General features: G+C 39.9%; 1 protein-coding gene across 1 annotated transcript; it reads left to right on the forward strand.

Annotated features, from left to right (window-relative positions):
- Window positions 1-10060: 10060 nt before the first annotated feature.
- Window positions 10061-12891, forward strand: S100Z (S100 calcium binding protein Z). Its single transcript, XM_008581955.1, has 3 exons — window positions 10061-10159; window positions 10580-10775; window positions 12595-12891. Exons 2-3 carry the CDS (start codon window positions 10635-10637, stop codon window positions 12751-12753), a joined length of 300 nt encoding a protein of 99 aa, XP_008580177.1. The 5' UTR covers window positions 10061-10159; window positions 10580-10634; the 3' UTR covers window positions 12754-12891.
- Window positions 12892-13342: the final 451 nt, after the last annotated feature.

The raw sequence follows: 13342 nt of genomic DNA on the forward strand, positions 1-13342 counted from the left end.
ACCTCCGCAGAGAAATGTCTCAAAGTCTGTGTGAATGCACAGACTAAAAATCATCTAAAAGATTATTAAATTATATCTAGATAGTTTTCTTCAGCTGGAGAAATGTAAATGTTAAAGCACATGACGTCCGTATAATCAGGAACAAAATCAAGGTAGAAGGAATATATTATATGAACTTCGGAACTCAGTATTGACTGAGATTAGGATGTTTGAGCCACTTTTACTGCCACCAATCTATGTCTGAACTGCTAGGAAAAGGAGGAGTTAGCATACTGAAAATAGGAGAATGCCTTTTCTGGAATTCAGGTCTTTTGAAGACATATAGCATTAAAGCCCAAAAGAAAAACAAATAATGCAGGATCTTTACACCCAGGACCACATCTAGCTCTGCTTAAAAGTGAGGAGCCTTCATCCCATGGAGGTAAATTCCAAACTCCAGAAAATCCATCTGTCTAGAAAGATGCAACCATAATTAGCTAATTGGGACTTTGGAAAAACTGGGTTTGTAACCTAACCTGAAACTGACAAATCCAGTCAATCAAGGCTAATTCTTTGTGGAGAGAGGTTTTCTGGAGGAAGGGCAGGACTCCCTGGAGATTCAACTGGTTTAGCAGAATCAGTCTTGAATGGGCTGTATAGCAGATTGAATTATGTCCCCCCAAAATTCACTGAAGTTTGAATTGTGTCCCCCAAGTTTTATGTATTAGAAACCTAGTCCCCACTGTGACAGTTAAGAGAGTGGGAAATCCTATTATGGTAATTGAGAGGTGGAGCCTTGAGAAGGTGATTGGACTGCAGTAGTGAATGGATTAAAAATGGTGGTCAGGGGCGTGGTTGTGAGGGCTTTAAAAGAAGAGGAGAGTCTGTCTCACTCTCTGCTCTCTCTGCTTCCACCATCTTGCAACGTTAGATCCCTGGGTCACTGTCGCCACCACCAGATGGACTTTGGATTTCCCAGCCTCAGAATCTGTGAGCAATAAATTTAATTTTCTTATAAATTACCCAGTTCCGTGTATTTTGTTATAAGCAACAAAAACAGACTAATACAGGTTGTATCAGTCAGGGATTTTAATTGCAAGTAATGGAAGCTGACTTAGCTGCTGAAGCTGAAAAGGAGTTCTGTGTAGTACACAAACTCCTGTGAGAGCTATAAAAAAACAAGGCTTGAGGTGAATCTTCCAGAAATGATGTCTAAAACCACACTGTAGAATTGGCCAGATGAGAAAACTGCTCTTGCTGTGGCCACCAAGCACGGGAGGCCATAGTTAGTACAGCTTGACTTTGCAGCCATTGCCACTGTAGCCAGAACAGACACTACATCTACACCAGGAACTCTAACCTCATTTGCGGCAGAAAACAGGAAAAAATGGGCTTACACTACAGATCAAATTTCAAAAATGGAAAACTTTTAGGGTTGCCATTTATGGAAGGAGGAGATGGCATAAGGAGAAACTTTCTTCTGGAGACGCTGAGATGGTCCTGCCCCTCAGCTGCTCCCTGTGGGAAGCTGGATAGGGGCTGGGGGGAGGCTTTTGCAATTCTGGGTTGTATATCATGAAAACAGACTCATGGCAAGTAAGTACTAATGATTTTCAGTGAACTTAGGAAATAATCAAAGATGCTTTAATTAAGCAGACCTTGCTCAGCTGATGCTGAGGAGTGACAAAGCTATGATTTGAGATATGAGATGATGCTGTCAGAATCAGAAACAATGATTTTTGGCTAACCTCTGATTTGTTTAAAAGTCCGATATTAATTCTATTAAGATACCGAAGGAGGTCACTTGCAGAAAATTCATCATGCATCCCTTAAATTTTCATTTCCTGCATTGTGGTGAAAGGTGCTGTACAAAATAGAAAACAGTGCCCTCTTCTGTAAGAGCCGGGCATGTGTGTCCTTTCTGGGGCCATACATGAGAATTTCATTTTTCCCATTTTTTTTTTTTTTTTTTTGGCAGCTGGGCAGTATGGGAATCTGAATCCTTGACCTCATTGATATAACATCACACTCTAACCAACTGAGCTAACCGGCCAGCCCACATTACTCATTTTTATTTCTGAAAAATTCTAATAGAAGAAACATATCTATTTACATTGCACTATTTTTCTGAAGAGTTGTTTATAAAGGACTCTAAACTTTTAACTAACAAGCTATATTAGTTATCTATCATTGCATAATAATTTACTCCCCAATTTAGCTTAAAACAACAAAAAACATTTATATCTCACACATCTTCTGTGGGACAATTATTTGGGAGCCATTCAGTTGTGGTTCTGGCTTTTGGCTTCTCAGAGGCTGTGCTGCAGTCATCTGAAGGCTTGATGACAGCTGGGGGGGTCCACTTCTAGTGTGTCTCATCACATGGCTGGCAGGTTGGTGCTGGTTTTTGGTTGGAAGCCTCCATTCTTTTTCACATGGATCTCTCCACAGGGCTTTTTAGGTATCCTCTCAACATGGCAGCTGACTTCCTCCAGAGCGAGTGATCCAAGAGGAAGCAAGGCAAAAGCCAGGATGTCTTTTTACACCCTAGCCTCAGAAGTCACTCTTGCTATCCATTTGGAACACAGGCAACTCTGTTCTGGTAAAGGCGAGGATACCAGAAGACAAGGACCACCAAAGGTCCCTTGTCTACTACTGGAACCTTGTTTAGGCATCATTACTGAGAATGGGTCTGGTTTTAGTTGACAATAGAAGTATAATTGTTGGACTTGTTGGTCTTGACAATAAACATGAGCTGAAGTTCAGACCCAGGGCATACATGCATGCCAGTTGCCCAAACACAAGCTACCTGCTTATTTTCAGTCTGGTCAATGTGACTGGCTGAGGTTCATCTACTTTCTTTGGCCCCCAAATAAATTTGGGCAACTAATAAGCATTCATGTTCTACCTCTTAGTCTTCAGTATGAGTAACTCAATTTCACTCTCTATTTTCAGAGAAAGAATTTCCTTAGCTATCTTCTCCTAGTAACTTCTTTCAAAGTTTAATAGCCTTCATGGTTAGGGAATTTTCTATTCCTTTAATATTATTTTATTCTTTTTCACCTGACTGCCGCAGTGACAAAAAGCAAGTGGTCAGTATCTTCTCTATCCATTATCCTAAATAATACACTTCTCTTCCTCTGCTGAAATAATTCCAGTTCTGTTAACTTTTTTCTCATGCCGACAGGGATGGGGTTGTGTGTATGTACAAACTTTTTTATTGAGGAGAGTTTCAAATATATAGAACACAGAACAGTAGAGTCGTCTAATGAATTCCCATGCACCCAGCACCCAGCTTCAATGGGTAGTTGACTCATGGCCAATCTGGTCTAAAGCATTCCCTACCTACGTCCCACTGTACCACCTACCTCCCACCCGATGGATTATTTTAAAGCAAATCACAGAAATCTTCTCATTTCATCCAGGGAAACAGGTGTTTGATGTAAAAGGAAAATTAATATCTTAACTCTTGCCTTTACAATTTCTCTTCTTGTTGACTCTCAGCTTTAAGCTGCAGAGAAAGGGCAAGGTAAAATGCCTTTAATTCATTGGAGGAACTCAGAGGCTTAGGATACATTACTTAAGAGAGAATACTTTCTGTAGTTCCTCAAGCAGAGACATCATACTTTTCTGGCAGAAATGTGCAGCAAATTCTCTAAACCTGTTTTTCTGGACCGTAAGGGCCAGGAGGAAAAGCTGCAGCCAGGGCTCTCCTTGAAGTTCCTCCAGGGACCTCTGACCTTCACTTTATTGTCTAAATTGTTTTTCTGGAGGATGTAAAACATGCACACCAGTGCACGCACGCTGGTGCACAAACGCACTGATCCTTAAACAAATTTTAGAATCAAACTTTTTTTTAAAGAGAAGGGAACTTCAAGGTCATTTAGTACAAGGTTGTCATTTTACTTGTGAAAAAGGAGGCCCAGTTATAACATTTGATTTATGTTTAGTTTAGCATTTAATAATAAGCTGTAATGTATTTTTCAGTAATCTTTTCAGCAGTTGTCCTGAATGATATTATCTCTCAAAGACTCTGTTCGGCATTGGGCACATAGTTGCTGCTTAACAGTGTGTGTGAAAGGGGTTTTATAAACTGGAAATTTTGTATCTAGAATTTTATATGCAAAGTTTTAAAATTCAGCATTATTCCTTAAGACCCTTCCTAATACAGAGATAGGTTACAATATTAAATACTGCATTATTATAGTTAATGTTTTAATTTAAAATGTAATTGATCAGAAGCATTAAAAAATTTCTACATCAGGGCTGAGCCCGTGGCACACTCGGGAGAGTGCGGCGCTGGGAGTGCAGCAGCGCTCCCGCCGTGGGTTCGGATCCTATATAGGGATGACCGGTGCGCTCACAGCGCTCACTGGCTGAGCGCGGTGCGGCCAGTCTCAAAAAAGGACAAAAAAAAAAAAAAAATTTCTACATCATCCATAATTCTATTAAAGAACTATTAAAACTATGTATACTTTTATTTTTTCCTATAGCTACACAAAATTTATCCATACAGCACACATATAATTTTAAGTTTGCTATTTACACTTACCATTTTATTGAATTTTTTTTTTTTGCATTTCTGCAGTTTATATAATTCTAATTTTATTATTTTTTAAGTTATTACTATTTTTTTAGTGGCTGGTCAGTATGGGGAACTGTACCCTTGACCTTGGTGTTAAAATAATTTAATTTTAAACAGTGGCAAAATTTAATTTTTTTGTCAAACATTGGTTTGGGCTTTAGCTCTGCTACAATCTAGATATGTGATTTTGAGAAAGTTTCTTTCTTTGAATAGCTTTCAGTGATAGTTGGCATATGACTGTACATATTTAAAATGTGTACTTTGATGAGTTTGACATATGTATATGCCCATAAACCATGACCACAATCAAGATAACTTACATATCTATCACCCCCAAAAGTTTACTCACACCCTCTTGTGGTCTTTCCTGCCCACATCTCATAATTGTCTGAGATCCATCTATGTCATTGCTGTAAAAATGATAGAATGTTTGAATCAGGTTTACATAAAAAGACAAAAACTGGAAACTTCAGAAGGAAGCAACTTTGCCTCCTGTATGTCTCTGGGCTTGGGCTCCAGAGCAGTTCCCAAGGACAGGCAGACCTTCCTGGGAATTTGTGGCAGCCTCAGGCACCCTGCATCATGTCCCAGTTCAGATGGCAGACTATTTTCTACACATTTCCTTTCCTTCTGGCCCTATGGCCACTGCCTCAATTTCAAATATCTCTACTTTTTTGCTCCCTCCTTCGTGGATTTGTATCAGCTTTTTTCCTTTAAAATAGTCCTCACTTTTTTTTTGTTTTAAAAAAATTTTTTTTTTCAGCCCTTAATTTTAAATTCTCCCAAATCTGATATTTCCATTTCCCTCATTCTTTGCACATTATCTTGGATGCAGTGTCAAACCTTTAGCCCTAAGGATTATGACTCACAACAAAAACTGAAAAGTAAAATGGTAATAATTAATAGAGCAAGCAAGCAAGGTCACAGGAGAGCCCTGTGCTATATAAACAGGTGTGTCTTCCCTGTTCCGGGATTTCAGGTCACCTGTAGGTTTCTGTCCCTAGCCTGAGAGTGTCCCGTTGAGCCTTTTCACATTACCTCTGTTTCTGAAGGCTCCTGGAGGGCGGAAGCTGGGGCTGACTTACATCAAAGATAAGCTCCCAAAGAAGGGCCACCAGTTTTATAAACATGACTTCAAGCACATTCTGGGAATTAGAGGGCTCCCACATGTAGTGCCAGAGCCCGGCACTAAGGGGCAGCATGGACCAAAGGAAACATTTAGCTCTGCCAAGGTCATGCAGAAAGTGGAAACTACTTTGCTTTTAAATCCCAAAAGCACAGATGTAGAAGCCAAATTTTCATCTCTTGAATCAAATTACAGCATTACGATTTTCAATATCTTTTAAAATTAAGAGTTTTACCTGCCAATTGAATTCTCCAAGTGAATTTTCTTGTAGTTGAATATGATTTAAATTTAATACTGCTGAGACACACATACTCTGTAAGATGCAACAGTTTTAGTGCGTCTATAACTTTGGCAACTTAAATTGATAACGTTTAATTCCAAATTCTAACTCTTCATGTTCGTTGAAATGACTGTTGTCTGTATGTGTCTCTCTCCTTCTCCCTTTGGTGAAGCAAGTTTTTTATGTGGAATAAAGGCAATCAAATAATTATTTAGACAGTTAAACTAGATAAGGCTCAGCTCTTGGGAGCTCTTACAGTCTTACGGTTTCTCTGATTATTTGTTTCTTAATCCCGCCATCAGCCAGGATTTCTGAGCGTTTCTGTATGCCTGATCCTCTGCCAAGTGCTGTGGATTGCAAAATGAACCAGATATCAACCCTGACATCAGAGAACTCATTCAAAGTTTGGAGAGTGGAGCGTGTATGGCATGCACAAAAAGGGGATTATAGACAAACAGATGCAGTGGGGGTGCTGTGGATTGAATGTCCCCCCAAATTCATTGAAACTTAAAGAGTATCCCCTACAGTTCCAGATATTAGAAAATTGGTCCCCAATGTGACAGTGTTAAGAGACTGGGAAATCCTACTATGGTAATTGGAAGGCGGGGCCTTGGAGAGGTGATTAAGTTGATGTTTTAATGGTGGTGGTGGGAGTGGTTCTGAGGGTTATAAAAGGAGATCGCGTGAGAGTCTCTCCCTCTGCTCTGACATTTCTGCCATGTGAGATCCCTGGGTCACTGTTGCCATGACCAAAGACTTCACCAGATGTGTTCTCTGGACTTTGGACTTCCCAGCCTCTGAAAGTGTAAGTAATAAATTTTATTTTCTTTACAAATTACCCAGGTCCGGGTATTTTGTTATAAGCAACAGAAACGGACTTATACAAGGGGATAAGAAAAGACAGAGGTGGGCGCCTATCAGAGTCGGGGGAGGAGGAGGGGTAATTGAGAAGAGTGCAGGAAAACTTAGAAGAGGAGATGATATTTGAACTGAATCTTCAAGGAGTAGACGGATCTAACATTCCAGGCAGCAGGCCCAGAACGTGCAAAGACATGGAAGAATGAGAGAGCTCAACAGTTAGGTCAGTCTGCAGGCAGAGTCAGACCTTTGAATGCCCAGGAGTGTGGGTATCGATTTGTGTTTTAGATCAACTACTCTGACAACAGAATGGGGGTCGGATTGGAAGGGAACAGATAGAAAGTAGACAGCAGTGAGGAAGCTGCTCCAGTAATTATCAGACCAAAAATTATCAAGTTCTGAAGGTGGTGAAGAATGGAGAAAAGTGGATGAGTTCAATTGGTTTTTTTAAATGGTGGCAGAAGCTGGGGTGACCAGTGGAACTGGATGACTGAGATGGTCAATACAGGAGGAGGAGTAGGTTTGGGTGAGAAGAGGGGATGAGTTTTGCTTTGGTCCTAAATGAATTTGAAAAGCTGTGGACACTCAAGTAAGAATGGGGTCCAGCAGACAGTTGGATAATGTTTCTGGAGCTTGGTGGAGGGATCTGGGCCAAAAAAAAATACAATTTGGGGAGTTGAAATTATAGGAGTAGCTGAGACCACTGGGGCAACAACATTTAAGAGTTGGAGAGTGTAAATGCATTAAAAAATGAGGAGGCAACCCAGAAAAATGTGTTCACTAAGCCCTAGGAGTGTTCTTGGATAGAAAAACTCAACATAAAGCCCTCAGTGTTCCCTGCATTCTGTGTGTTTAATAGAATCCCAATAAAGATAGCAATAGACTTTGCTCCAAGAACAGGTCTGTCTTGTTTACATAGTGCCTGGCATTGTTGTGAGGTTGTCACCCAGGAAAGGAATCAAACACTTAATTAAGAATTTTAACAGAGTCTTTATTAGCTGGCCGGCAACTGCCTCCCCTAGGTATTTTGGAAGAACAGCAGCAAGCCTTAGTCTGGTGGAGTTTATAAAGGCAAAGACCACATCCCGTTGGCACACAGGTTTGTCCAGGTGCACAAAGCAAGCTAGGTAGCTAGGTTACAGAAACCAGAAGTGAGCTGTTAAAGCAATCAAGCATACAAATATTCATTGTGTATCAATGGAATACTACTCAGCTGTAAAAACGAATGAAATACTGCCATTTGCAACAACATGGATGGACCTTGAGAGAATTATATTAAGTGAAACAAGTCAGGCACAGAAAGAGAAATACCACATGTTCTCACTTATTGGTGGGAGCTAAAAATAAATAAATAAATTCACACACACACACACACACAAAACAAACAAACAAACAAACAAAACGGGGGGTGGGGGAGAAGACATAACAACTACAGTTCCTTGAAGTTGATACGACAAGCAAACAGAAAGGACATTGTTGGGTGGGAGGCAGGAGAGGGAGGAGGGAGGGAGGTTTTGGTAATGGGCCACAATAATCAACCACATTGTATATCGACAAAATAAAATTAAAAAATAAAAAATAAAACAAATTTTCATTGTGTATGGCTCTTGTTCCTATGTAATGGTTCACTGTGTATGTTCCTGTTTCCATGCAATGGTTTTTGTTTCTATGAGAAGGTCAACAGTTTCTCATGCAGAGGGGGGTAGTCTGAAAATGTGGGCCTACCTAAGAAGATGGCATTGGTATTGCTCAGGGTCCTCTGTTACCGCATAACATAAGAACCTAATAAATATTCTTGACTATATGTAGGTACATTATCCTGGTGGAATAATATGCAACTTTTAATGAAGAATAGGTTAGATATATACACACTGCTACAGAAATATATTCTAAGATATATTAAGTGAAAAAAACAAAATGCACACATGTTGATGCTGTCTAGGTATATGTATATTTAAGGAGGTACATGTAATATTATATATGATATAAATTATAGAACTATATTTTTTTCTGTAAGAATACTAATGGCTGACACATACATAGCACTTCCTGTATTCCAAGCACATAATTTAACTCATTTAATCCTTTCTGTTGAGTAGGTACTACAGTTATCTCCATTTATATCGATGGGAAACTGAGGCACAGAGCAGTAAGCAACTAGCCCAGGATCACACAACTTCTGTAGTTGGTGGCAGAGGTGAAAGTTAAAGCCATGCTCTTAAGCACTGTGACACTGCCTCTCATACAGGAATATGTTAACCCAGGGGCACGAGGGTGGGGAATGGTGGAAAGAGAATTTTACTTTCATTCCATAGTCTTGAGCATTCAAAATATCATTACTATTTTACTATGTGCATTATTACTTTAATAATTAAAAATTTAAAAATAGTTTTGAGAATTGGGTGTTAGGTATACAGTGAGGGCATCCCTGGGGACCTCACTGGGAGGTTTCAGTGGAGCACCCCGGCAGTAAGATGGGGGGGATGGGCTGGTTGAGGTTATGTCCAGATGGCTTATTAAAAGGAAATAAATAGAAGATACCTGCTTGGTTTCCATATAATTAAATTTCAGTCCCAAGAGAAAGACAGCATTTAAAAGCACAGTGGCCCGTTTTTGGCTCAGGTTTGTCCAGGGACTTTTTCTTTATTAAGTTTCTCTTGGCTTGGAAATCCCTGGTTGTGGATTCCTGCATACACAGCTGCTCTTTTTCAATTTTTTTGACTAGATAATATACTTTTATAATTGAAAAAGTTAAAATCGGTTAAAAAAGTGTAAATTGAGGAGTCTTACTCCCAACCTCTCTGTTCTACTCTCTTTGCCCCTTACCCTTTCTAGCCACCAATTTATTACTTTCTTATGTATCCTTTCAGTGACGCTTAGACAAATGCAAGCATACACACACACACACCTTATTTTTATTTTTTTACACAGCTGGGATCACTGCTTTGTACCTTTCTAAATCAGCACATACAGAGCTTCCTCATTCTTCTCTGTACCGCTGTACAACTGTCCACTAGGTTAGTTTAACTAAATGGCTTTGAGATTATTTCCTTGACCTTGCTACTGGCTTTGCTAAGGAGTCCCCAGGTTTGAGCCAATGTTTCTTTGCTTCTCTATTTTTAGAGTGCTTCCCAGTCATCAACTTCCTAGCAACTAACTGCATTTCTATCCCTATCCTGAGTGAGAGCTGAAGACTTCCTACTTCCTTCTCATCTAGGCCACACAATGGCCTCCAGTCTTCCTCCGTGGCCCTTGGGGCAGCAGCTCACACCTGTTCATTCTGGTGATTAAAACCAGACGCAGAGGCACCTCTGTTTGAATCTTGTCACTGGTAATTTTCATCTTCTTGGAAACAGGTGTGCTGGGGTGGAACCACAGGTACAAACTCTTATAGTTTAATTGTAAATACCCGTTGACAGAGCTGTGCCTTGGCTGAACAGGTTTGAAATTAGGTATTTTCTTCCTCTTTTTATTTATTTTTTTAATTCTCTCTTTTAATATGGCTTTGTGCTTGTTGTCTGGCTGCTAATTTATGATCATGCTGAAACTGCTACATCTTTGAGGGGCAGGGATTAGGGAGGAGAAGATACTCATCTGCAAAGCTCTCCTGTGCAGCTAGGATCTCTCTCTTTAAGGGGAAGATTATCAGAGCTTAGTGACCATCACTTGTGTAGTGGGATGGCTCGGGGGATGGTAATATTCTCTTTAAATGAAAGTGTTGCTGTTTTCCCATCTGCTCACATGGAACAAGTGTCTTCTCCCTGGTTTGGTGGCCTGCTCCTGGAGTGCTCAGTTCTGCTGCCAACATGCCCACCCAGCTGGAGATGGCCATGGACACCATGATTAGAATCTTCCACCGCTATTCTTGCAAGGAAGGGGACAGATTCAAGCTCAACAAGGGGGAACTGAAAATGCTCCTGCAGCGCGAGCTCACAGAGTTCCTCTCGGTGAGTCACAGTTTTTCTGCCACATTCATTCGAGGATGGGTGAGGTGCGGCTTCAGGGACAGCCTTTATATACATATTCTGCTATGATTCTGTTACAAACACAGTATAATTTGTATTGCGATTCAACTATGGGGGAAGCAAACACTAGAGACCTTTGTTTTTTGTGTACATAGGCATGCACCCTTTTCCAGAGTTCCTGGGGTTAGGGTTTCCAAGAGTCAAAAATTATATTTGAGGCTTTCATCAATCGTTCAACACTCTGGTGCACCAATTAAAGATATAGCTAGTTATACCAGGAGTTAAGAGTTACAGCAAGTTATAGTTAGTCAGACCTGAATCTCTGTCCAGCTGTCTATAAATTAATATTATGTATTGGGCCAGAAATAAAGCCTGAAGTACTTTATGCTATGATGACAAATGTTCTAGTGAATGGTAAATGCTTACATTTGTCAGCCAAGCACAGGCTAATTGGGATTTGTGGAAAGGATGTGTTAGGCTAGCGACCAGTGGGGTAGCAGGCAAATTCACATCTCAAAATAGCCCGGAGTTTGAGAAATCCATACGTCAAGCCTCACACTGGGGTGTTTGGGGCCTCGTCTGAGGAAACACTTTACTCTGAGGTTTATGGAGTTGCCTTGAACTGATTTTAACACAATGTACTACCCTTGAGTGATGTTATTCTTTCCAAACCCTGTATTAAGAGTACAGTGACTATATTTATGACACTCTTTTCTCCCCACCCTCTACAGGAAAAGCTTAAAGTAAAAAATTTCTTAACATGATAATTCTTCACAAGATCTTTTTAGTGATTTTAGGAGTCCCCAGGAAACTTTTTTTTTTTTTCCCTCTCCAGTTCAGTTTGGCTACTGTGTTGTAGCACATTTATAATAAAAAGCTCAGTAGGTCAAATTTGCCACATTGATTTATTCTAATGAAATTTATAATTGTTTTGATTTTGATCAATTAAATTTGTTTCCAGCCATTTAATGGTTGGCAGCTAATGAGAAGGCAATGCGGAATTCCTGGAGGAAATGAACTGCTTTGGGAAACGTTTCTCATCAACCACTAGTCATGGGATCTCCTCGAGGGGGTCCTTGCTTTACTTTTCACCCATAAAATGCAGTCCCCCTTGTGAAATCTACCCTTTATTGGATGATTCTTTTTTGTGTGTATCAGGCATTGTGCTAGACAGGACTGCCAGATGAAATATTCTATGTTCCATGCCATACTGGGGACATACTTACACTAAAAAATTATTCGTTTATCTCCAATTCAAATTTAACTGGGTGTCCTGTGTTTTTATTCGCTAAATCTAGGAACCCTGGTGCTAAGCACTTTCAAAAGTATATTAAAGTATCCCCCAAGTCCAAAATGTATGCTGTGGGTAGATAGAACTCTCCCCATTTTATAAATAAGGGAATTCAAAAATGTTAAGTGATTTGCTCAAAGTCCCCTTGTTAGTAAATGGTAGAGCCACTCACTATCCCCTCTTGGCTTTCAAGCCTCCCTCTTTCTGTGTCACCAACTGCCTCTCTGTTCCAGCCTGAGACCTGTGATGTCCTGGAAATGCATTTTCAGCATCTGATCAGCTGCTCTTCTTAGTGTTTAGGTCTGAGCCAGCGTTACATGGACCTGGGGCAGAGGGCTAGACTCATTTAGAAGTTGTTCCTGGCTCAAACCTATCTGCAAATAGGCTCTTGGAAATTGTCTTTAGATGCTAAAAATGGATATTAAAACTTTAAATAAAAAGAAAATGTGATTTCAATTGTTAGCATGAACCTCAAAGCCTGGAAGTGAGAAATGTTCTTTTCCCTTTTAGTGCCAAAAGGATCCTCAGTTGGTTGATAAGATAATGCAGGACCTGGACGCCAATAAGGACAACGAAGTGGATTTTAATGAATTCGTGGTCATGGTGGCAGCTCTGACAGTTGCTTGTAATGATTACTTTGTAGAACAATTAAAGACGAAAGGAAAATAAAGATAAGTAGCAAGCTAACCTAAAGGCAGAAATATATCCAAAGTTACTTACCATTCATCTACACCCTTCAGATCTATAGACACAGTCATGTCATTTAAAGATATAATATACCTATAATTACTTGCTGGTATTATTTAATGATGCATTCGTTAGTATATTAACTTTACATAAATATTCCACATATTTTATGCCCCACTTGAAATTTGCCTATATTATTAAAGATGTCATGCATTTTTTTTTTGTCTGTCAAAAATAGAACACCACACAAATTTAGCTACTTTCAAATGAGACTAGAACTTTGTGAATTTCTAGGATAGGTACTCTCATCCTTCAACTGTGTTTTGAACTTCTTACGCTATTAAAGGAATGAACAATTTCCCCATACTCTTGGAAGAAGCCATGAGGGTCTGCAAACACAAAGATTGATAAATAGAGAAAGGGCTGGCTTTTTCAGTGAGTTAGGTCAGGGCGTGAGTAGTTCAAGCCAACAGAGCTGAAGCCAGCAGCTCTTGGGGGTTGGTCTTTAAATGCCCTCCCTTGCCCCTTGTGTTGGATAATCCTGAAGCAAGTGCTTTACACCATTTGCCAG

The sequence above is a fragment of the Galeopterus variegatus genome, unplaced genomic scaffold (genome assembly GCF_000696425.1).
Source record: "Galeopterus variegatus unplaced genomic scaffold, G_variegatus-3.0.2 Scaffold2494, whole genome shotgun sequence".
NCBI classification, from domain to species: domain Eukaryota; kingdom Metazoa; phylum Chordata; class Mammalia; order Dermoptera; family Cynocephalidae; genus Galeopterus; species Galeopterus variegatus.

Coding starts and splice junctions, on each gene's coding strand:
- S100Z (XM_008581955.1), top strand. CDS start 10,635: ATGCCCACCCAGCTGGAGATGGCCATGGACACCATGATTAGAATCTTC. Junction 10,776..12,594: donor AGCTCACAGAGTTCCTCTCG/GTGAGTCACAGT, acceptor TTTCCCTTTTAG/TGCCAAAAGGATCCTCAGTT.